The 20958-nt window shown below is 33.0% G+C and overlaps 1 protein-coding gene across 6 annotated transcripts in view; it reads right to left on the bottom strand.

Annotated features, from left to right (window-relative positions):
- tmem87b (transmembrane protein 87B) overlaps window positions 1–16983 on the bottom strand; it is a 43828-nt gene extending 26845 nt beyond the window's left edge. For all 6 annotated transcript variants that reach the window (XR_012388960.1, XR_012388959.1, XR_012388957.1 and 3 more), the window contains exons 1-8: window positions 16834–16983; window positions 8775–8835; window positions 7143–7234; window positions 6931–7065; window positions 4317–4373; window positions 4176–4229; window positions 4004–4097; window positions 3353–3414 (exon numbers count right to left, since the gene is read on the bottom strand). Coding sequence is in view for 2 of the 6 variants with exons in the window: in XM_073920344.1 (XP_073776445.1) it covers window positions 3353–3414; window positions 4004–4097; window positions 4176–4229; window positions 4317–4373; window positions 6931–7065; window positions 7143–7234; window positions 8775–8835; window positions 16834–16971 (693 nt within the window). In the remaining 4 variants the exon portion in view is untranslated. The remainder of the gene's footprint in view (window positions 1–3352; window positions 3415–4003; window positions 4098–4175; window positions 4230–4316; window positions 4374–6930; window positions 7066–7142; window positions 7235–8774; window positions 8836–16833) is intronic.
- Between the last annotated feature and the right edge of the window lie 3975 nt (window positions 16984–20958).

Below are 20958 nucleotides of genomic sequence, written 5' to 3'. Positions count from 1 at the left end.
TATATAACTAAAAAGTTATATATTCTCTGGTTTTAATTATATAATTTCATTAACATCCCAGCTAGGAGGGACATTAACTTTTTGTCTTTCTGACTACAGGCTAAACCAAAGTAATGCAAATTGTTAGTTTCACAGCATGGTTGTGTCTATTGTTTTCTCTTTTCGATCAACTGGTCAGGCGGTTTCTGTCTCCAGAACATGATGAGACCAGGCCTGAAAAAGCAGTTTACCCTGCCGACCACAACTCTTAATTTGCATGCTGTGTTTAGCCATCTCCCCTCCTCATAAGAACACGATATAGACATGAAATCTTTGTCTTAATTCAGACTTGTGAGAGACTTTTGAGAGACTTGTGAAAGAACTTGCAGACTGCGGACCTCTAGTAGGCTCTTGCAGACACATGGACATCTTAAAGACGATGTATGACTGCAGATCAACCAACACGTCTCAATAAAGAAATTCTGCTTGTTTCGAGTCTCCTGGACTGGGCTCTCTTCTTCTTCCATCATTTATTTTTTTACAGTTGTTTATAAGGGTTATTATCACTTATTCATAACATAGACTACAGGCCTAACATTAGCAACAAGTAACATTGTTAGGTCGAGCTGCAAACAATGCAGGGATTAACCTGGACCTGCTATGACAAGCTGCTGCAACGTCCCGGTGCTGCTTTCCTCCTTTCATGCGCGACTTGACGACTTTGAGCCCCTTCGTCCCTAACGAAAAGGTCTTTTTGCAGAATTTACACATTGCCTCTTTGCCATGTTGTTAAATGTACAATTTCCCATCTTTGCATTTTGACACATCAACAACCGCATAATAACAGCACACAGGTGCAGACTGATGTAAGCGTCTGCTGTAGCTGACCTACCGTCATGAGCTAATAAATCACGGAGACTGTCATTTCTCTCCTGTTTTACAAGTGCTAAATTAATCAACTATTAGATGTTTTACGGTGGGCCACTGTGCTTCCCTATCGTCATTAAGCACACCGGCTGAAAATTTAATACCTACAGCCACTTTACGGTAAAATTTAAGACAATTTAAGACCATAATTTCCCGGATTTTAATTTAAGACATTTTAAGACTTTTTAAGGACCCGTGGGAACCCTGAAATTATGTCAGATCCTCAAAGAAATCTGAAACTTCACTCATTGTTTAGCGGACATTTGCGCTAAACACGCAATGAATGCAACGCATTGAGATTCGGCCACCTTCTCCGAAAACACTCGACTGATCTCAGCTGGCAGATCGACAATTACCACATGATCGCTGTCATTGGTGGCATTATTTGTAACTTTAGGTGGGTTTAGCAAACCTGTGCACATTTCACTCTTTAGTCGTTGGCATTTCACGCAGTTACAAAAGCTCCTTGTCATCTGACTGCAGAAAGCCTTGAGTGATTGACAGCTAATATGAACCAATATAGCGTCAGGAAAGACCGATTCAGCATGTTTTTAGAAAAAATCAAAATAGGTCACACTACAACCATTTTATGCAGTTAAATAAATGCGCCCAAATATATCATGAGGTCGCATAAATGAAATTTTGTGCACATTTGCAACCAAAATGGCAATTTCTAGCCCAAGGGTTTGTTCTTTATAGCTCGCTTAAATGATCTAAGATGATTTGGCAGATCCTGGATCTGTTCATCTTGATAACTGATTTCTGGCTAATTTGGTTCTTAAAACAAGTTCGTGAATCAGATTAGAATGTCTGGATGAACTGATCTGAGATCGCTGTTTGTGTTGTGAAGGACTGATCTAAAGATCCTCGAAATCATGATCAGCAATGCAACGATTGGCTGACAGCACAGAAGCGTAATGACATCATCTGATTAATATTCAATTATCCATGTGAGCTAAATTACATCAAATTTGCAGTAAACTGTTGGTTAAATATGACACGCAATAACTTTACACCTTGTTGTGGGCTGCGTGCTTGGCCCTTTCATGTGTCAAGAGCAGTTTATTTAGTTTTACAGTTACAGTACAGTGGATTTTCCTTATAATAGTAGTATTATAGTAGCCGGTTTTTTAGACAGTCTAAAGAATAACTGGATGTTTAAAAAAGCATTTTAATATTGGTAAAGGCGTCTGCAACTTTTAAGAAGCATCAAATCACTGTCATATTAGCTGTCAAAACATGTTTATGAGTGCATAAATGTATTATTGCTTTTAAAAAAAGTCACATATTGTAATATATGATATATATATATATATATATATATATATATATATATATATATATATATATATATATGTATATGATAAGTTCATATCGATAGGTTTTGTCTTTGCACCACCAGGTGGCAGTCTTTCTACTTTCATTTCGTTGGTGCAGATACATATATATATATATACATACATATAGTTAAAATATATTTACTATTATTCTAAGTGTATATACCTACTACTGTAAAAAAAAATATCAGAATTCGGTGCATACTTTCTGTATTATCTTTGCTTGAACTGACCCGATCTAATCCTGTTTATATGAATTGAACCTGCTTCCGACCAGGTTTGAGCTAGCAGAACTGTTGCTATGACAACAACTCTCGGATCAGGTTTGAAGAATGAAACGATCCTGGATCGTGTCAAATCGCCAATATCCAAATCCAGCTACCTGAGTAATCCACCTACAAAGAACAGGCCCCTGGTGTGTTTATGTCGCAACTCTGTTGCCAAACTACCAAACCACTTCACATGATATCATTCAGGTCCTACTCTCAACATATAAATAAATCCACACAAATTTCAGAATAAAGGCCTGCACTTAACACAAATTAAAAAGTTATCTAAAAAATTGGGCTCGAAAATGTAATACCTGGTCAGATGACAATACTTTTTATTGCCCTTAATTTTGCTTAATTTCATGTACTACTTTTTACAACCCCACGGACTCCCTGTATATTAAATAAAAAATTGAGCCATGTCTTTAAAATATGAACAATTATTTACCCCAGTATATTCAATGGAGCTTCTGTGCTAGCCTGCTGATCCTGACGATGCGTGCCTGTAAACGGCTATTCGTCTCGTTTTAAACTTGATCAACAAATGAAAGCATAAGTCTATTTAACTACTATTATTTTAATTACATTACTACATTGATGCTGTAAAAAGAATTGTATTCAATTTTAAAAACAGTCACATTAACCGTTTACCGTAAATTTAACGGTATGGGAAGAAACACAAGCTCTGCATATAGCGTATTCAATGAAACTGAATTCATATTGCAATATATCGCAGAATAACAAAATATCACAATGTTTAGCCCTAATTGGTATTTTTGTAACACATATCGCACTGATAAACAAAGTTCCACAAATGAAATGAGCATCTGAACCACTTACGATCATGAGAGGCCATTCAGTGACAGAAAGATAACCGTGAGCTCCCATCATCACAACACTGACTGAAACACACGTTAGATAAAATTCAGTATACACAATCACTTTGAAACACAGATACATTTTCATACAAATACAGTTGAAGTCAGAATTATTTGCCCTCCTGAATTAGTAGCCCCCCTGTATATATTTCATCTCAATTTCTGTTTAACAACACATTTCTCAACATAATAGTTTCAATAACTCATTTCTAATGCTAGATATTTTTTAAGATGCTTATATTTAGCTTAAAATGCAAACTTTGAGGCTTAACTCGGTCAACTAGGTTAATTAGGCAGGTTAGGGTAATTAGGCAAGTCATTGTACAATGGTGGTTTGTTCTGTAGACAATTTAAAAAATATTGCTTAAGGGGTTAATAATATTGACCTTAAAATGCTTTTAAAAGCATTAAAAACTGCTTTTATTCTAGCCAAAATACAACAGATAAGATAATACAGATAAGACTTTCTCTTATTAATATTATAGAAAATACTGAGAAAAAAATCCTTGCTCTGTTAAACATCATTTGGGAAATATTAGAAAAATATTCACAGGAAGGCAAATATTTCTGACTTTAACTGTATGATAAAAATAGATAAAGGAATTAGGCCTACCGGTTAAATTCCAGTTCACATCTTGTCTGCTTGGATTAATCTTAACCACCAGCAGATATGGTCCGTCCCTCCAAGTTGTTGAAATCACATGATCCTTTGGCAAACAAAGAAATGATGATCTATTAATCTACTATCCGCAAATATTTCATATATTAGGTCACAGGAAGTTTACCTTTGGTTTAAATGTTCCAGTCTCAGCAACAGAAGAACTTGTGAAACTGTCGTCCTTATGATCAAAACAAAACCAATTATTGCTTTCCAATGTTGGAGAAGAATCAGGCATTTAATGCGTGTACATCAATTAAACTTCTACCTCTAAGTCGTTTTCTAAGTCACCCAGTTTCACCGTTTTCGGTTCTGCTTTTGACTTCTGCAAATATAGAACAGAGGACACAATTAAATGCGATTAAGAAATAAATCTCAAGAACTTAAAAAGATAAATATTTATATAAATATTAAAAGATAAATATTAATTACAACGTTTAATAATGCTATAACATGCTGTAATTCCATACAATATAAATAATATGACAACATTTCATCACTATTAGTCAATATTTATTTTAGCTTTATTTACATTTTTTGGCTTGAAAACTTAAAAACTAAGATAAATAAATATTAATTGCAATTTTTAATAATGTTATTAAATGCTGCAATTCAATACAATATAAATAATATGACAACATTTCATCATTAATATTCAATATTTATTTTAGCTTTATTTATTTACATTTTTTGGCTTGAAAACTTAAAAACTAAGATAAATAAATATTAATTGCAATTTTTAATAATGTTATTATATGCTGTAATTCAATACAATATAAATAATATGACAACATTTCATCATTAATATTCAGTATTTATTTGAGCTTTATTTATTTACATTTTTGGCTTAAAAACGTAAGATAAATAAATATTAATTACAACGTTTAATAATATTATTAAATTCTGTAATTTAATACAATATAAAAAATATTATTAAATTTCATCATTAATATTAATTTAAATAAAATGCATTTATTTTAATATTACTATTAATTCTGAAATGTAATATTATTATCAAATGTTGCAATTCAATATAATATAAATACTATTTAAATCACTGAAAACCAGGGTTGTGCTGATAGACGATAGTATCATGTATCGACGAGACGGCAAAGATATCACAGAGAACTGAGACCTATGTCGATTTTAAAGATGATATTCAGCTCGTTTTGTGGTAATGTAGACCCATTTCACGTTTTAATTGTATTATTGAATAAAATGAATAGGATTCTTATTTTCAATCATCAGCATTAATTAATTACACAACACTACACTAATAATTTGACAACTTCAGTTGTTCGCATCAACATCACTTGACAGATACTTTCGGACTGCGACACTACGTATCTTTAGCATAAATTAAAAAATTAGACTAGCCTATTTAAAGAAAAAAATACAATATTTTATTAAATTGCAAGACGATTACAGACATGCATTCACAATTTCACATGAATCAGCATGTGAAAAATGTGTTTTTCCATTGTTCTCTTGCTCTCGCTCTCGCTCTCTCTCTCTCTCTCTCTCTCTCTCTCAGCAGCAGTTAATGTGCGCTGCACACAAGGGCACTATAATGCACAGCCACATCTTATAGCAAATTAATTAGCTTTGTTGCATAAAAATATTGGGCTAAATAACAGAATTATATTTAATTAACAAACAAGTTAAATAAAACGATTTGTAAAAATAAAACAAATAAAAAAAAATGAAAGAACTTATTCATTCATTCATTTTCTTGTCGGCTTAGTCCCTTTATTAATCCGGGGCCCCACAGCGGAATGAACCGCCAACCTTTCCAGCAAGTTTTTTACGCAGCGGATGCCAGCCGCAACCCATCTCTGGGAAACATCCACACACACATTCACACACACTCATACACTACGGACAATTTAGCCTAACCAATTCGCCTGTACTACATTTCTTTGGACTGTAGGGGAAACCGGAGCACCCGGAGGAAACCCCCGAAGGCAGGGAGAACATGCAAACTCCACTCAGAAACGCCAACTTAGCCGAGGTTCGAACCAGCGACCTTCTTGCTGTGAGGCGACAGCACTACCTACTGCGCCACTGCCTCGCCCATATGAAAGAACTAAGAACTGAAACTAGCTCAAATGTTCTGGAATAAAACGTTTTGTAGTAAAACACAATCGTTGGTCATTTTAGTCTCCTTTATAAAAGCACTCCTGCAAGATTTTCTCTTGCTTTCACAAAAAAAGTTATTTATCTTTCATAATATCTATTATTAATAGCTTTTAAGTTGTAAGGTGGCCTATAGACTATTTTTTCAGGGCATGCATTGACTGCTTCTTTAAACACATAAACACAACATACAAATACCCTTTCTTGTGTTGGGTACCCTTTCAGTTGGGTACACTTTTAAGGCCAATTCCATAGTCAAAAGACGAATCGTACCGCACCGTACCACTTATTATTCATTTATATTATATCCATTTAGCAGCAGTCCCGCGGATGACTGCGTGTACCCAAAGTCACCATCAAATCCTGTCCCGCACCGCTGCATCGAGTCCTGTCTGAATTAATTTCGGTCTCAGCGCTTATTTAGCTGTAAGAGCACGGTGATTTGCAGTGGTTTGAATTATTTTCCAGGATAAAACGTAACGCAAATAAAGTTGATTATTAGATACGTTTGTAAAGAATAAGCCGAAAAGTTATTAAAGACGTTTAGAAACGGTTAAATAGATGAGCAAATAGGTAAATATAACACTGCCGTGCCCCCATGTGATAGTATAGTGTATCGGCGATTTCTCAGGAGTGCGATATGGCCATCTGAACATTTCGTAAATCGCCAAACACTACTGATAACTTTCTTCAAAGAAAATTTGAATGAAACAAGTCAAGTGTTGAAAAATGACAAATAACCTTACATTGAACATGGGGAAGATGTGCATGTCATTGTTGCAGGAAAACTCCTTGTATTTATGCAGAATATATTCTCCGGGTCCAAGAGGGTTGGGGTCCAGACTATCACGTCGACTCAGCGGCGTCTTCAGGTACATTTCCTGAGCATACAAGCAAACAAAAATCAAACAAAGAGCGACACACAGCTGCTGTAAGCATTTAAGGAGGTGCCACTCACTTCAATATTGTTGTACTCATTGTGACACGGGTAATACTTAAAAAACCACTGGATGCTGAAAGACACTTCCTCCGGACAATCAAACGAATCCACTGCAGGAACAATAAACACCCTTTAATCACTATGCAACTTCATATCAATCATAATTAATCAATGATTTTATTTTAAAGCGCCGCCATATGTTTTGTTTAATGTGCTGTGTAATTAATAAGGCTGGTTATAATAAACTGTTTTTGTTGTGCAATGTATTTTTTACGGTGGCCGGGAAGTGCAAAACAACATTACAAAGTTTGAAACACTTTTACAAAGCTCGAGACAAATTTACATTTTGAAAAACATTTTTACCTATCATCAGACACAATTACATAGGAAAAACTATTTTACAAAGAACGAAACAAATTTACATTTTAGAAAACAAATTAACAAGACGCAAAACACTTTTACAAATCCCGAAACAAATTTACAATTACAGATTCCCTACGGAAAGGGAATGTACCACACCCTGGAAGTGACGTAGAATATACCACACAATGGTAGTGAACCGGAATGTAACACACACACACACACTGGAAAATATCAATAATATCCATCTCGTGTGTGACTTTGTAAACAGGTTTCCACAAGTCTACAGCTATAAAAATCATGGTTCGACTAACTGCGATAAAACATATTAGAGCTATTCTGAGAAAATATCAGCGTGAGAGTGCATAAAAACATGGAAATACAAGTTCATGGAAACAATTGACAACCCGTACACCGGAGTAGCTCAGTTGGATAAGTCGGTTGATACTCGTGAAGAACCTTTTGACTTGGGTTCGAATCCCGTTGATGACATGTCAATTATAATTATTTCTTTAGATTAATTTTGGTTGATGCTGTTCTGCCACACAAATATTAAATCAACAATGTTTACACTGACACCAAGTAATAAGAATCGTTATTTGGTATGGGCATGTTACTGTGAAAAAGTGACCAATCTGCCAATCTGCAGACGTGAATAGTTTGCACATCTGACTCTGCTGACATGTTTTGCTCTTTCTGCGCAGACTTTTGTCAAAAAAAAAAAAAAATCTGCTAATTTATGTGTAAAGATTTCATAAAATAAAAAATAAAACCTTTTTTACTTTTATTTAATGTTTACAATGCAAATCCAATTAGATCCATATCCTTATTTGTCAAACAAAGCGAGTCTCTCATATAGATCTACTAAAAGACGAAAAAAAAAAAAACTTTACAAACTGTAATGTAAAAAAATCATATGAACATTTTCATATCAGTCAATAATACTACTGAAATTAATTTAAAAACTGAATAGATTTAAATTTACACAGTAAATAATCCACCTTTTCTTCAGCAGTTAGTAAGCATTGTTTTCTAAAGGAGTTTCCAGCTCGCTGACACCTCCATCAGAGATTATATGAGATGACAGGCAGCACAATCAGCAGAAATGTTGCTGCGCTGACATTAATTCTATATAAACATGATGGCCGATATATAATGCTTCAACAAAAAATCATTGAGGTCATGCCTTTTGTGAGAAGTTGATTATTGCAACAAGGCTATGTTGCTTTTTGTGGATGCAAAATGTTAATAAAGTTTCAAAGAGATCTCAAATGAAAGAATATCAGATACCTCTCAGCTGAATGTCAGTGTCCTTATACATGGATTTCCGTAACAATAAATGTCTGGATGACTGGAAAAGAGAAAATTCAAAGACAACACAGTTCAAATACACAAACAGAAAACATTTTACACCAAAAAAACAGCATAATACAGGGCTCAAAATGAACCTTTTTGCTTGGAAGCACTGGTGCTCTTAACTTCAATGTTGTTGTACCAGCCAAAATTTAGTCGCAACCACAAAACATTAAGCACAGTTACTACAAGCGTTACAATTACAGATTTAAATAGAATAGAAATGTTAATAGAACCTCTCACGCTTAAAATGTGTAGCTGTGGCAAACCCTATCCCTCAGACTTTACGGTAAATGGCTTTAGTCATTTTCATAGAGGACTTTAACCCAATGAAAGTCTTTTATCCACTCTTCAAATAGTGTAAATGGTGGATTAATATTCAGCACATGATCACTAATAAAACGTGTCATTATTTATAACTTTAGGTGGTTTCTAAAACCAAATCTGTCAGTGTCATTCTCATCTTCAGCGCTTTACATTTTTGTGGTCATATCTCCATCATCTAAAGGCAGAAGCCATTGACTAAGGGATTGACAGCTGATATTAACCAATCAGTTTTCGTTTAGTTACAGAGCAGTGGGCCAATAAGAACACAAAGACGGGGCAAGCATTGTGGGCTTTTGTTTACTTCAACAAGTTAACAACTGATTTAAACCATTCCTGAGCGCTGCGTTTCATGGTGCAAATGTGAATTCTGTATGAATGTCTCCTAAACCTGCGCATTCGGTGAACATTTTGCAGTGAAAATCGGTCGCACGGCAACAATTTCATGCACTCAAATAAATGCTCCCAAATATATTTTGAGGTCGCATAAAAAAAAATTTGGTGCATATGCGACCAAAACAGTCATAATTTCAAGCCCTGTAATATATTGTAAAACTACTGTTATCACAATAAAACAATATGCTAACGTATCGCAGACAAGTGCGATGAGTTACATTTATTTTATGCATTTCTTGTTTATCTAAATTTGACCAATCGGATGGGGTCTTACTATCTTTATCCCCTTCTTCCCAGTAGCTGCTGTTGGCTGGAGCCGCCCACATGTGAATATAGAGCTGAAAATAAAAACTAATAGGCGGAGTCGAGACGAGAGAATAAAATGACAACAGCCAATCAGAGACAGAATATCTCTGGAGCTTTTGATTCATTCATAATATTTTTAAAGACTAAATGTTTGCACCTTGACGCCTTTTTTATTCTGAATTAGAATTAATTAGATTTGAAAAATATTGTTTGTTTATTTTAAAATCATTACAAATAATTAATCTAATAAAAATTGCATTTTTATATTGAAATGGTATATCGTATGAAATATATTTACTGCAATACTCAGCAACAATATTGCATGTGTTCCCAGTAAGGCATGGAACGATAACCGTTTTCAACGGTTTGGAAAAGTCAAGGTTTTAAAACCGCCACATTTTCTGCTATACTGTTCCTAAAGTATGGGAAAGATTTATTATTTTACTTTTATTTTCAGCTTTTCAGAAAACCAGTATCGACAGCAGAAAAAAAATATCAGAAGATGCTACGTTAAATTGTAATGAAATCTGTGTTTTGGAAACTAACGAAGAGAGCAGCCTGCATGTTTATTGCTCCGAAATATTTTAAATGTTTGTCAAAATAGAATACATTGTGTTCAAAGGGGAAAAAAGTTTTAGTTTTTTCAGGGTGTTCGCTGGGTCTTAAAAGGTCTTAAATTTCAAAAAATAAATTTAAGGCCCAAAACAAATTCACTGAAATATGCTGTTGTGGGTCTTAAATACTTTTAAACAGGTCATAATTTTCACAAATGGTCCATGTGAAGCAATAGTGAATCAGTACAACCAATAAATCCATCTAAAAAAAATGTTTAACAAAATTAACATTTATTAACTCTTTAGCAATATGGTTTAATTGTCTTCTTTACATCTTTAAAATAACAAGGTTCTCCATGTTTTCATGTCTTTTGCATACATTTATGTTGATTGTCTTTAATTGAATATTGTTTATGCTACATTGCATTGTGAGGAATATTCTGTTTCGATTTGATTTTCAGAAAGCTTTTAGATTAGTATATCAGTGTCGAATAAATAAATGACACCAACAAATTAGTTTTTTAATCAGCATTATAAAATAATTAAGAAGCTAAAGGTGTAGTTACCCCTTAAAATAAATATTAACTTTAATTTAGACCTAAGAATTCTGAAGAGATTTTATTGAACATTAGAAAACAAAATTACATTTTTAAAAAAAATATTTATGTTGTGCATAAATTTAGTTTATTATAGCTTTTAAAACTTGTCTTTTTTTAAGAAAGGTTGTGCTAATAAAAATATATTTATATAACTAGAGTTTGCTTTTTTTGACTCAAGAAAATAAAGAAATAAATTAATTTGAATATTAATTGGGCAAGTAAAAAAAATCCACTGGTTATTACAGAAAATTCTTAGCATTTTGCCCTGCGATAGTCTGAAATTTCATTGATAACGGTCCTTAAAAAGTTAAACGGTCTTGAAAAGTTTAAAATTTGACATGATGAAACCTGAAGAAAACCTGTTTTGACCCAGACATTTAAAAAGAATATATTTTGGAGTTGTAATCACAATACTGTCAAACCGTGAAACAGTGAAATTTTTATCCAAGGTTATCAAAACGTCAAAGTCTTATACCGGCCCATGCCTATTCCCAGTATCGTGCAGCTCTACTCATTTACATCGGTGCGATATGGCATTGTCTTACAGTGGCAGCCACTAGAAACCTCAGTGGAAAAATTAGACAAGCCTTTAAATATTTGATAAGACTTTGAACGGGTCATTTGAACAATCTAGCGTCCCAGGTAGATGACAAAGAGTCTTAAACACCATACAAAACAAATTCATGTACACTGAGGAAAATCTTTAGCACATAAACCATTAAACATTTATGACTATTAGGCTGTAAAATGCCTCCTCCTGCTGTCATGTGGCAAACAGTAACAGATGTTCTATTGGTTTTTCAACACCTTGCTGCTTTGCATAGGGTCTTGGATGTATAATCATTAATCTGGATATACTGTAATACTACCATTTATGGTGCAGTACAAACGTGCCAGAAAGAATTTCCACAAAGACTTAAATAATTTGCAATTTAAATACTTAAATAGCACCTCATTTGTCCTGATATATATGCACTAATCTATAAAGCAATTTATATTTTGTTTTCAATGTATTAGGCTTGCAAGATTTTGGAAAAATTGCACATTGAGATATTTTATTTTTCTATGATTGTGATATACTGTATCTGTACAATTTCACAAAAAGATTGAATAGCACGATTTGAAAAGAATTTATAGTGACACCTTATTTTAAGGTTCAATTCTCTCTATTAGCAAACCATTAAATATGACAATTGCTTCAAGAAACTCCTAATTTGCTTCTTTTTAATAGATATTCAGGTAGTTTAGGTATTGGGTTAAGGATGTAGAATATGATCATGCAATTATGTAGATTATAAATACTAATAAGCAGTCAATATTGCAATAACATGCATGTTGATAGGGGGAATTGGTCCCTATTAACAACTGTATTCATTTTGACTGATCATGCCTAAAATGTAATAACCAAACTACAAGCATAGATAAATGCAATAAGGTAAAGTTAAAAGTAAAAATAAACAGTGCATGCATTCTGGTTTTGTATATGTAAATATGAAAAATACTCTGCAAATTCAACTCAGCATTGCATATCTTATGATGTGATTATTGTGGATTAGGGCTGCACATGCACAATATTTAAAAAAATTATATGGGTATATGTTTGTATGTATGTATATATATATATATATATATATATATATATATATATATATATATATATATATATATATATATATATGTATGTATGTGTGTGTATATATATATATATATATATATATATATATATATATATATATATATATATATATGTATGTATGTGTGTATATATATATATATATATATATATATATATATATATATATATATATATATATATATATATATATATATATATATATATGTATGTATGTATGTATGTATGTATGTATGTATGTATGTATGTATGTATGTATGTATGTATATATATATATATATATATATATATATATATATATATATATATATATATATATATATATATATATATATATATATGTATGTATGTATGTATGTATGTATGTATGTATATATATATATATATATATATATATTTTTTTTTTTTTTTTTTTTTTACGATATACATATTGTGATATTGAGTATAATTTCATCAGATGAAATAAATAGGTCTATTTGGAAAGAGTTTATATTTTAGATACATTTTGATGAATTTTATTAGGGAGAGCATCTGCGACAACTGATACTGTATAAATAAAATGCACAGTGCTTTATGATTTTTTTGGACGTTTAGCAATATTCAGATAGACAGATTTAATAATCAAATGTAACATAACACTGTATAGTTTTTATTATATATTAACATAAATGCAATTAATCTTTCTTAAAAGTTAGAAACATTATATCTTATACTTTAATCGTACTTTTAAAAAAAGCACACAGTAGCAACCACAGGCCCTAAAAACACACACAAAAAAAGGTTTTGGTAACTTTACGTTGAAACACTGCAGTGACAAATTATAAGCGTTTTTTTTAAATATAGCTCCTAGTCAATTATAATACCAGTTCAATATTGTAGATCCTGCGAAGTGATTATTGTGGATGCACACATTGCGATATCGATGCTGAAAAAATATATTGTGCAGCCCTATTGTGCATGCACACATTGTGATATCAATGCTGAAAAGCTATATTGTGTATAATATATATATATATATATATATATATATATATATATATATATATATATATATATATATATATATATATATATATATATATATATATATATATATATATGCTGGAAATACTGTTGTACTAAAATAAAATGTAAATAAAAAATCTCATACTTAGGGTCAGACAGAATCTGTATATCTTAAACTTTTATTTGATGTTTAAAATGCAAATCCAATAAGATTATCTTTATTTGGTAAACAAAGCAAGTCTCTCTACTGTACAGACTGTATTGTAAATAAATCATATGAACATTTTTAAATTAGTCAATAATATTACTGTAATTAATCTAAAAACCCAATAAATATATATTTACACACATTTACACAACTAAATAAACAGGATTAATGATGGGCTAAAAATCAGCGGAATTCTGTGGAAAATCTGCGTGCACAGATCCCATGTGGAACTACTCATACCCTAGGAATGGTATATCAGAAAATTTTGATGGTTTTAAAACCTTGACTTTTCCAAGCCGCGATATACCTTGAACACGGTTATCTTCCCATGCCTCATATATATACAGTGGCTAGGGTTGTAACAATATACCGGTATGACGGTTTACCACGATTTGAACGTGCACGATTATCATACCATGAACAATTGCATATCAACGGTTTTAACCCTTAAAGACCGAAACAGCCGCCCGCGGCTAAAAATAAGTATTGCTCTTAAATGTTTAATAACTTTTGATCCGCTGATCCGATTCATACAATTCAAAGATTGGCATAAAGAAGAGAATCTCAGCTTTCCAGTGCTGTATCACATAACATTCGCGGACTTTCAGAGGCTCCGGAATCAGTGCGGTTACGTCATCAACATTTGACAACGCTGATTTGACAAAGAAACGCTCGTCACTGTGTCTCCGGACAAATCAGACATGATACATTGATGCATTGTCCCTCCTCCATGCCCAGATTGGTTCAAACTCGCTATATCACAACCAATAAGCATAGGTTTCGCTTTTGTTTGTGGACCAAGCTTTTTGAACAACACGGAATGAGAGATAGGCATACATTTATGCGCGGCTAAATAAAACGCAAAAAAAAAAGTTTTGCATGAAATAATTCTCATACTAAGTACTTTTGCATGCACAGCAGCACAGAAACATGACAAAACAGTGACACAGCAAAGACGAACTGCTGCTCTTGCTGTTTTCAAAAGACACAAATGAAGGTGCAGCTGTTTGTCTGCATTGCAGACAACCATATCCAAATCCATATCCACAGACAACCATATCCATGCTGGCACATAAAACCTAAGGATGTTCCATATTGAATCTAGTTTCGTTATGTAACTATTTATAGGATAGTAAATATTTATATCTATTTTTTACTGAGGATTTGCACCATGTTTATTTGGACTTTATTTGGACTTTGACACATTATTTATTATTTTCTTATTTTTATTTGTTCATTGTAAGTGGTGTTGTTTATAGTAACTAAAAATATATTATTTGGAAAAAGTCAAATTTGCTTCACTGTTCTATTATTTTGTAACATTTGTAACATACCGTATACCGCGAAACCGTCAAACCGTGGTATTGTTTTAGACGATTATCATACCGTGAAAAATTCATACCGTTACAACCCTAACAGTGGCGATCAAAATTAGAGAACAATTTATAAATAATTGAACAATTCTGAAATAGTCATCTTCACTGCTCAGCAGTTAAAAGATTTTTTGTCCCGCCTATACCATGCTACCAGAACACATTTTCCCCAAAATAACAAAGGCATTTCAACAAAAAACATTATTTTGCCGAAAACACACGGCAAGGTTGACATTTGCAGGGAATTGCTCTTATCATTCATACATTTGCTTGTCGGCTTAGTCCTTTTATTAATCCAGTGTCGCCACAGTGTAATGAACCGCCAACTTATCCAGCACGTTTTTACGCAGCGGATGCCCTTCCAGCCACAACCCATCACTGGTAAACGGAATTGCTCTTATATTAATTTGAAAATATCATATTTGTGAAAAGAAATTATTTAAAATGAAGTCAACTTTAGTTAATTCAGTGATATAAATGCTGTATATACACGTGTTAAAATATCAGATTATTGTTCATATTAAATGATGAAATGATTCTTACTGACAAATGGACAAACCTAATAGTTTGAATAATATAGGAAAAAAATATTAGGATTTATTATTGATTATTTTGAGGCATGAAAGTTATACTTGAAAATGTCATTTGATTGTTAATGTAAATATGCCTAAATATATTGTTACGATATAAACTATATTACACTGAATGATACTCAGTGGGTGCCTTCAGTAAGCATTTTATAATATTGAGGTAAAGTTGGTTTTATATTTGCATATTCATTAAATGACAACTTGTGACATGCTTCCTGATAATATGTTTACCATGACACTTTGAATTTTCAGTCTGAAATCTGATGTAAATATGACTTCAAAACAACATTTGCACTATTTATTTGTATGTGAATAATGTTGTACTTTGTTAGTCATTAGTTGCTAATATGTTTTGACTATTTATAAATTGCAAAGAATGCTTTTCTGAAATTATTTTATTAAAGATAAAGTATGAATGTGTGAATAATATTAAACCAACTTTACCTCAATTTTTATAATGACTCACAGTTTGTTTTGCAAAAAAATAAACTAAATAAACAGGACAAATTAAATAGCGAATTTAAAGCTGTATTAAGACAGTCTTCGACCCATATTTGCTATACTGTAGTTACTTTTGTACGTACATTAACATCATAACAGCCTGGAGCATAAACCAGAGCAAACAAATATTATCTCAAACAAGTGATAATGCCATTATTACGGCATAATAATGCTCACATATTGCTCTATACCTCAGAACTTATTGATGCTAATTATATTACTAGAGAAACAAACAATTGCAGGTTTTGAAAACTAAAATGAAGCATCGAGCTCGTGAGACTTCTGCAACATTTGCATAATACTCATTCATCTAAATGACTTCTACATCTGTCCCATAGCGTGTTATTAATCTTCCAATCATTTATTTGCACTGTCTTTATTAAAGTCACGCAAAACATTATATAATTCATGAACTAAAGATGCCATGGTATCTAATGCTAGCTGTTAGCATTTACCCTCTTCGCTCCTTCTCATGCATTTATAACCAAAAACATAACCCACACTCACATTAAACACTGTGATAGTCCACAGGCCCATTTCCGGAGCAGCGTTGACTCCATTAAATGAAGAAAAGTAGAAGAAAAATGTTATTAAACAGAGAAATCGGCTGCTGTTCCGCGTCCACCGGCTGCTATCGGCGGCCATGTTTACTGTCTCACGGACAAGCGCGCGCGGACACACACCTGTGCGCGCGACCTGACACGTCACTCCATCAGTCACCTGACCGAAAGCTTCACGCAGCAACAGATTAGAAATAAGATACTAAAACGTACTTGTCATCAACATGTGACATGGAAGAAAGTTTGGGGAAAAACAAATGTGGTCTTTATAAACAATTAGGCTGGGTAAATAAGTCAGGTATTACATTTAAGAACAAGTAAAGAAATTATTCTCATTTGGATGTGGACGACTCATGTTGTGTTACATTATTTTGTACCGAGTTTTCTGTCTGGGATGTTTGGAAGCATTATTTGTTCGCAAGATACTTATATAACTTTGAGAAAGTCATATTTGTGAAAAGAAATGGTCAAATTGTGTACAATTTCTACAAGACGAAAAACTATAGACGAATTACCATGTTTGTAAGTATACAGGATGCGCGCGCAGCGAGGTTGCAGAAAATAACCGGGAGCCCTAGGATTTTCAGCGAGGGAATGTTATCTGATGCAGTACAGAATTTGTTGTTGTTTTTGGAGATAAGATATATTGATTACATATTAGGTATATTATTTACATAATCCTTAAAGTGTAAATGTATAACAGCTGGCAGTGTATATGTATAACAATGTTTAACAGCTCGTCCCCCAGTGATAAGCACTGTGATTCAGCAAAATTAACGTTAAAGTGAGCGGCGTTCATCTGACAGGCTCATTTGCGATAGCACCCTCCCAATGGATATTGTACAAGATGAAATGACCAAGCATCCAGCCCCAAATAATCAATCTCATTGAAGCTCCAAGTGATTTTACAAGAGAAGTTAAAGGTCTACAAGTCTTTGGATGCCAACAATCTTGTTCTTTGTGGTCATGTGCAAGAAATAATGTTCCATGATTACCAGATTCAAAACTATGTAGGGCTAAAAACCAAGGCTCTGCCTAGCCAAAGACAAGGAAAGAAGACAGAGCTGTACAAGGCCTGGGTAATCATCAACAAGCAAAAGTACTGCATTCTGACAGCGAACTGCACCTGTACAGCAGGATATGTGAACTTAGAGGTAAAGTTGGTTTTATATTTGCACATTCGGACTTTCTCCTTAATAATATAATTTCATAAAAGTATTATTTGCAAACTCTAAATAGCGAAATCATATTAGCAGCCAACCACTATCAAAGTGCAACATTGTTCACAGTCGAATAAATGTTGTTTTCCAGTCACACTTGCAGGTTATTTCAGACTGAATATTCAAAGTGCCGTGGTAAACAATATAGGGAGTGTGTCACAAGTTGTCACTGAATGAATGTGTGAATATAAAACCAAATTTACCTTAAGAACTTACACTTTTATGTTTCATTCTAAGCATTCAGTGTTCGCAGTTTAATTCACCTTATTTAACTGTTTTTGCTGTAATCTTTGCTGCAGTCAAAAATGAGTAACATGTATGATTCAGCATAGCGTGAACTTAACAGATATAACATGAGAACTGCAGAGTCGAGCATTTCTAATTAGGTCGTCACTTCATTCAGCTCCCTTTTAACCAAAGAGTCTGCAGTTGGCATTAAAAGCAGTGTGGTGTACGGTAAAAGTAAAGTTTTCTATTTTTGGACTCGGAATTTGTCATCCTACCGCACAACACAACGTTTACTATTGCAGCTGGTCTTTTTTTGCAACCGCGGACTCGTGTGACGTCATGTGTGATGTAGGTTGGTAATCCGTCCATTGGTATTATATATATATATATATATATATATATATATATATATATATATATATATATATATATATATATATATATATATATATGTATAAAATATTTATATATACACAGCTGGTCAGATTTTTTTCAACACATTTCTAAACATTTCTAATAGCTGATTTATTTTATCTTTGTCATGATGACAGTAAATAATATTTGACTGATATTTTTCAAGACACTTCTATATAGCTTAAAGTGACATTTAAAGGCTTACTATTACTAGTTTAATTAGGTTAACTAGGCAGGTTAGGATAATTAGACAAGCTTTTGTATAACGATGGTTTGTTGTTCTGTAGACTATCAAAAAATAAAAAATAAATGTTTAAAGGGGATAATAATTTTGACTTAATCAAAAATTTTGACATAACCAATAATTTGATTTTTAAAATATTAAAATCTGCTTTTATTCTAGTCAAAATAAAACAAATAAGACTTTCTCCAGAAGAAAAAACATTATCAGACATACTGCGAAAATATCTTTGCTCTGTTAAACATCATTTGGGAAATATAAAAAAAATTATGGAGGAAAAAATATGAAAACAAAATTCAAAGGTGGGCTAATAATTCTGACTTCAACTGTATATTCCAAAAATGTTTTGAGATGCGTTTGTTAAAACTGAAAAGACAAAAATGACACCTTTTCATTTTTTTGATAAATGTGTGATTCATTTATTATTTAAGATTTATTCATCATTTACGTTTCTGATGTTAATAACATATTAAAATAACATTTTTCTTATTATCAGATTTTACTGTGGTGAATATTTCAGCTTTAAACTTTCCTTTAGCATTTACTTACCATACTGCTTTCTACATTCAAGCCCAAACAACAGATTTCACACTGAAATTACAAGTAAGCATATTTCACATTGACAGAAAATATTATTATGTTCAGAAACTCATTCAGATTATATTGATCATATTTACGGCTGCAATCACTATAACATTATTTATATAAGTAACAGATACACATTAGTTGAAACTGATTTCTAGAGTTCATAAAGCTATTTTATTTCATTATACTTTACACTATTTAATCAGATATTGCTCATGAAGGCAGTAATTAATTGCACATGTTTATAACAATCTGAAATGAATACAAACATTGCTATTGTACCTCAATCAAAAAGCAGGGTAAAACAAAACTGGACACTTCTGCCTGAAATCTTTGTAAAGAATATCTGTTTCTTCATGTCAGTTTTATTCATTCATTCATTTTTCTTAGTTTAGTCCCTTTATTTATCAGTGGTCACCACAGCGGAACGAACCGCCAACTTATCCAGCATATGTTTTACACAGCGGATGCCCTTCCAGCTGCAACCCAGTACTGGAAAACACTTATACACTCATTCACATACTCACTCACACTAAGGCCAATTTAGTTTATTCAACTCACCTATAGCGCATGTGTTTGGACTGTGGGGGAAACCGGAGCACCCGGAGGAAACCCAAACCAACACAAGGAGAACATGCAAACTCCACACTGAAATGCCAGCTGACCCAGCCGGGACTCGAACCAGCGACCTTCTTGCTGTAAGGTGACAGTGCTAACCACTGTGTCACCCCATGTCAGTTGCACTAAAAAACAAAACACTATACAAATAAAAGAGCTTCTTTGTATTTACAAAATGTGTTTCTAATATACAGATGATCTATGCAAAAGCAAAAGCTTAAAATCACAACGTAGCTTAATTTCACAACACTTTTTGAAGAAAAAACATTATATTACAATGGAAACATGGTCTCTTTCTCACCGGTTTTGTTAACATTTGTAGCATCACAGTTTTGCAAACAGGATGCACCATCCGCGTATGTTTCCTTACTATCAAATCCTGAGGTCAAACACGCCGTAAACTGCTCTTATCTTCTCACTTTGCAAGATATAAAATTGGATGTGTGTTATAAATACACTTGTTATTCAAAGTTTGGGAGCAGCTAGATGTTTTATTAAATTTAAAGAAGTCTCTTCTGCTCACCAAAGCTGCATCTGTTCTATTAGAAGAATAATGTCTCTGGACTGTGGGGGAAACCGGAGCACCCAGAGGAAACCCACATGAATGCGGGGTGAACATGCAAACTCCACACAGAAATGGCAACTGACCCAGCTAGGCTTAAACCAGCGACTTTCTTGCTGTGAGGCGACAGTACTACCTGCTGCGCCACTGTGTTGCCCTCTGCCTATTCATGCCCACGAAAAAGAAGTGATTGACAGGTGGTAA

This window comes from Danio rerio, chromosome 13, assembly GCF_049306965.1.
Source record: "Danio rerio strain Tuebingen ecotype United States chromosome 13, GRCz12tu, whole genome shotgun sequence".
Classification (NCBI taxonomy): Eukaryota; Metazoa; Chordata; class Actinopteri; order Cypriniformes; family Danionidae; genus Danio; species Danio rerio.
This window is presented reverse-complemented; position numbering and strand designations above follow the sequence as displayed.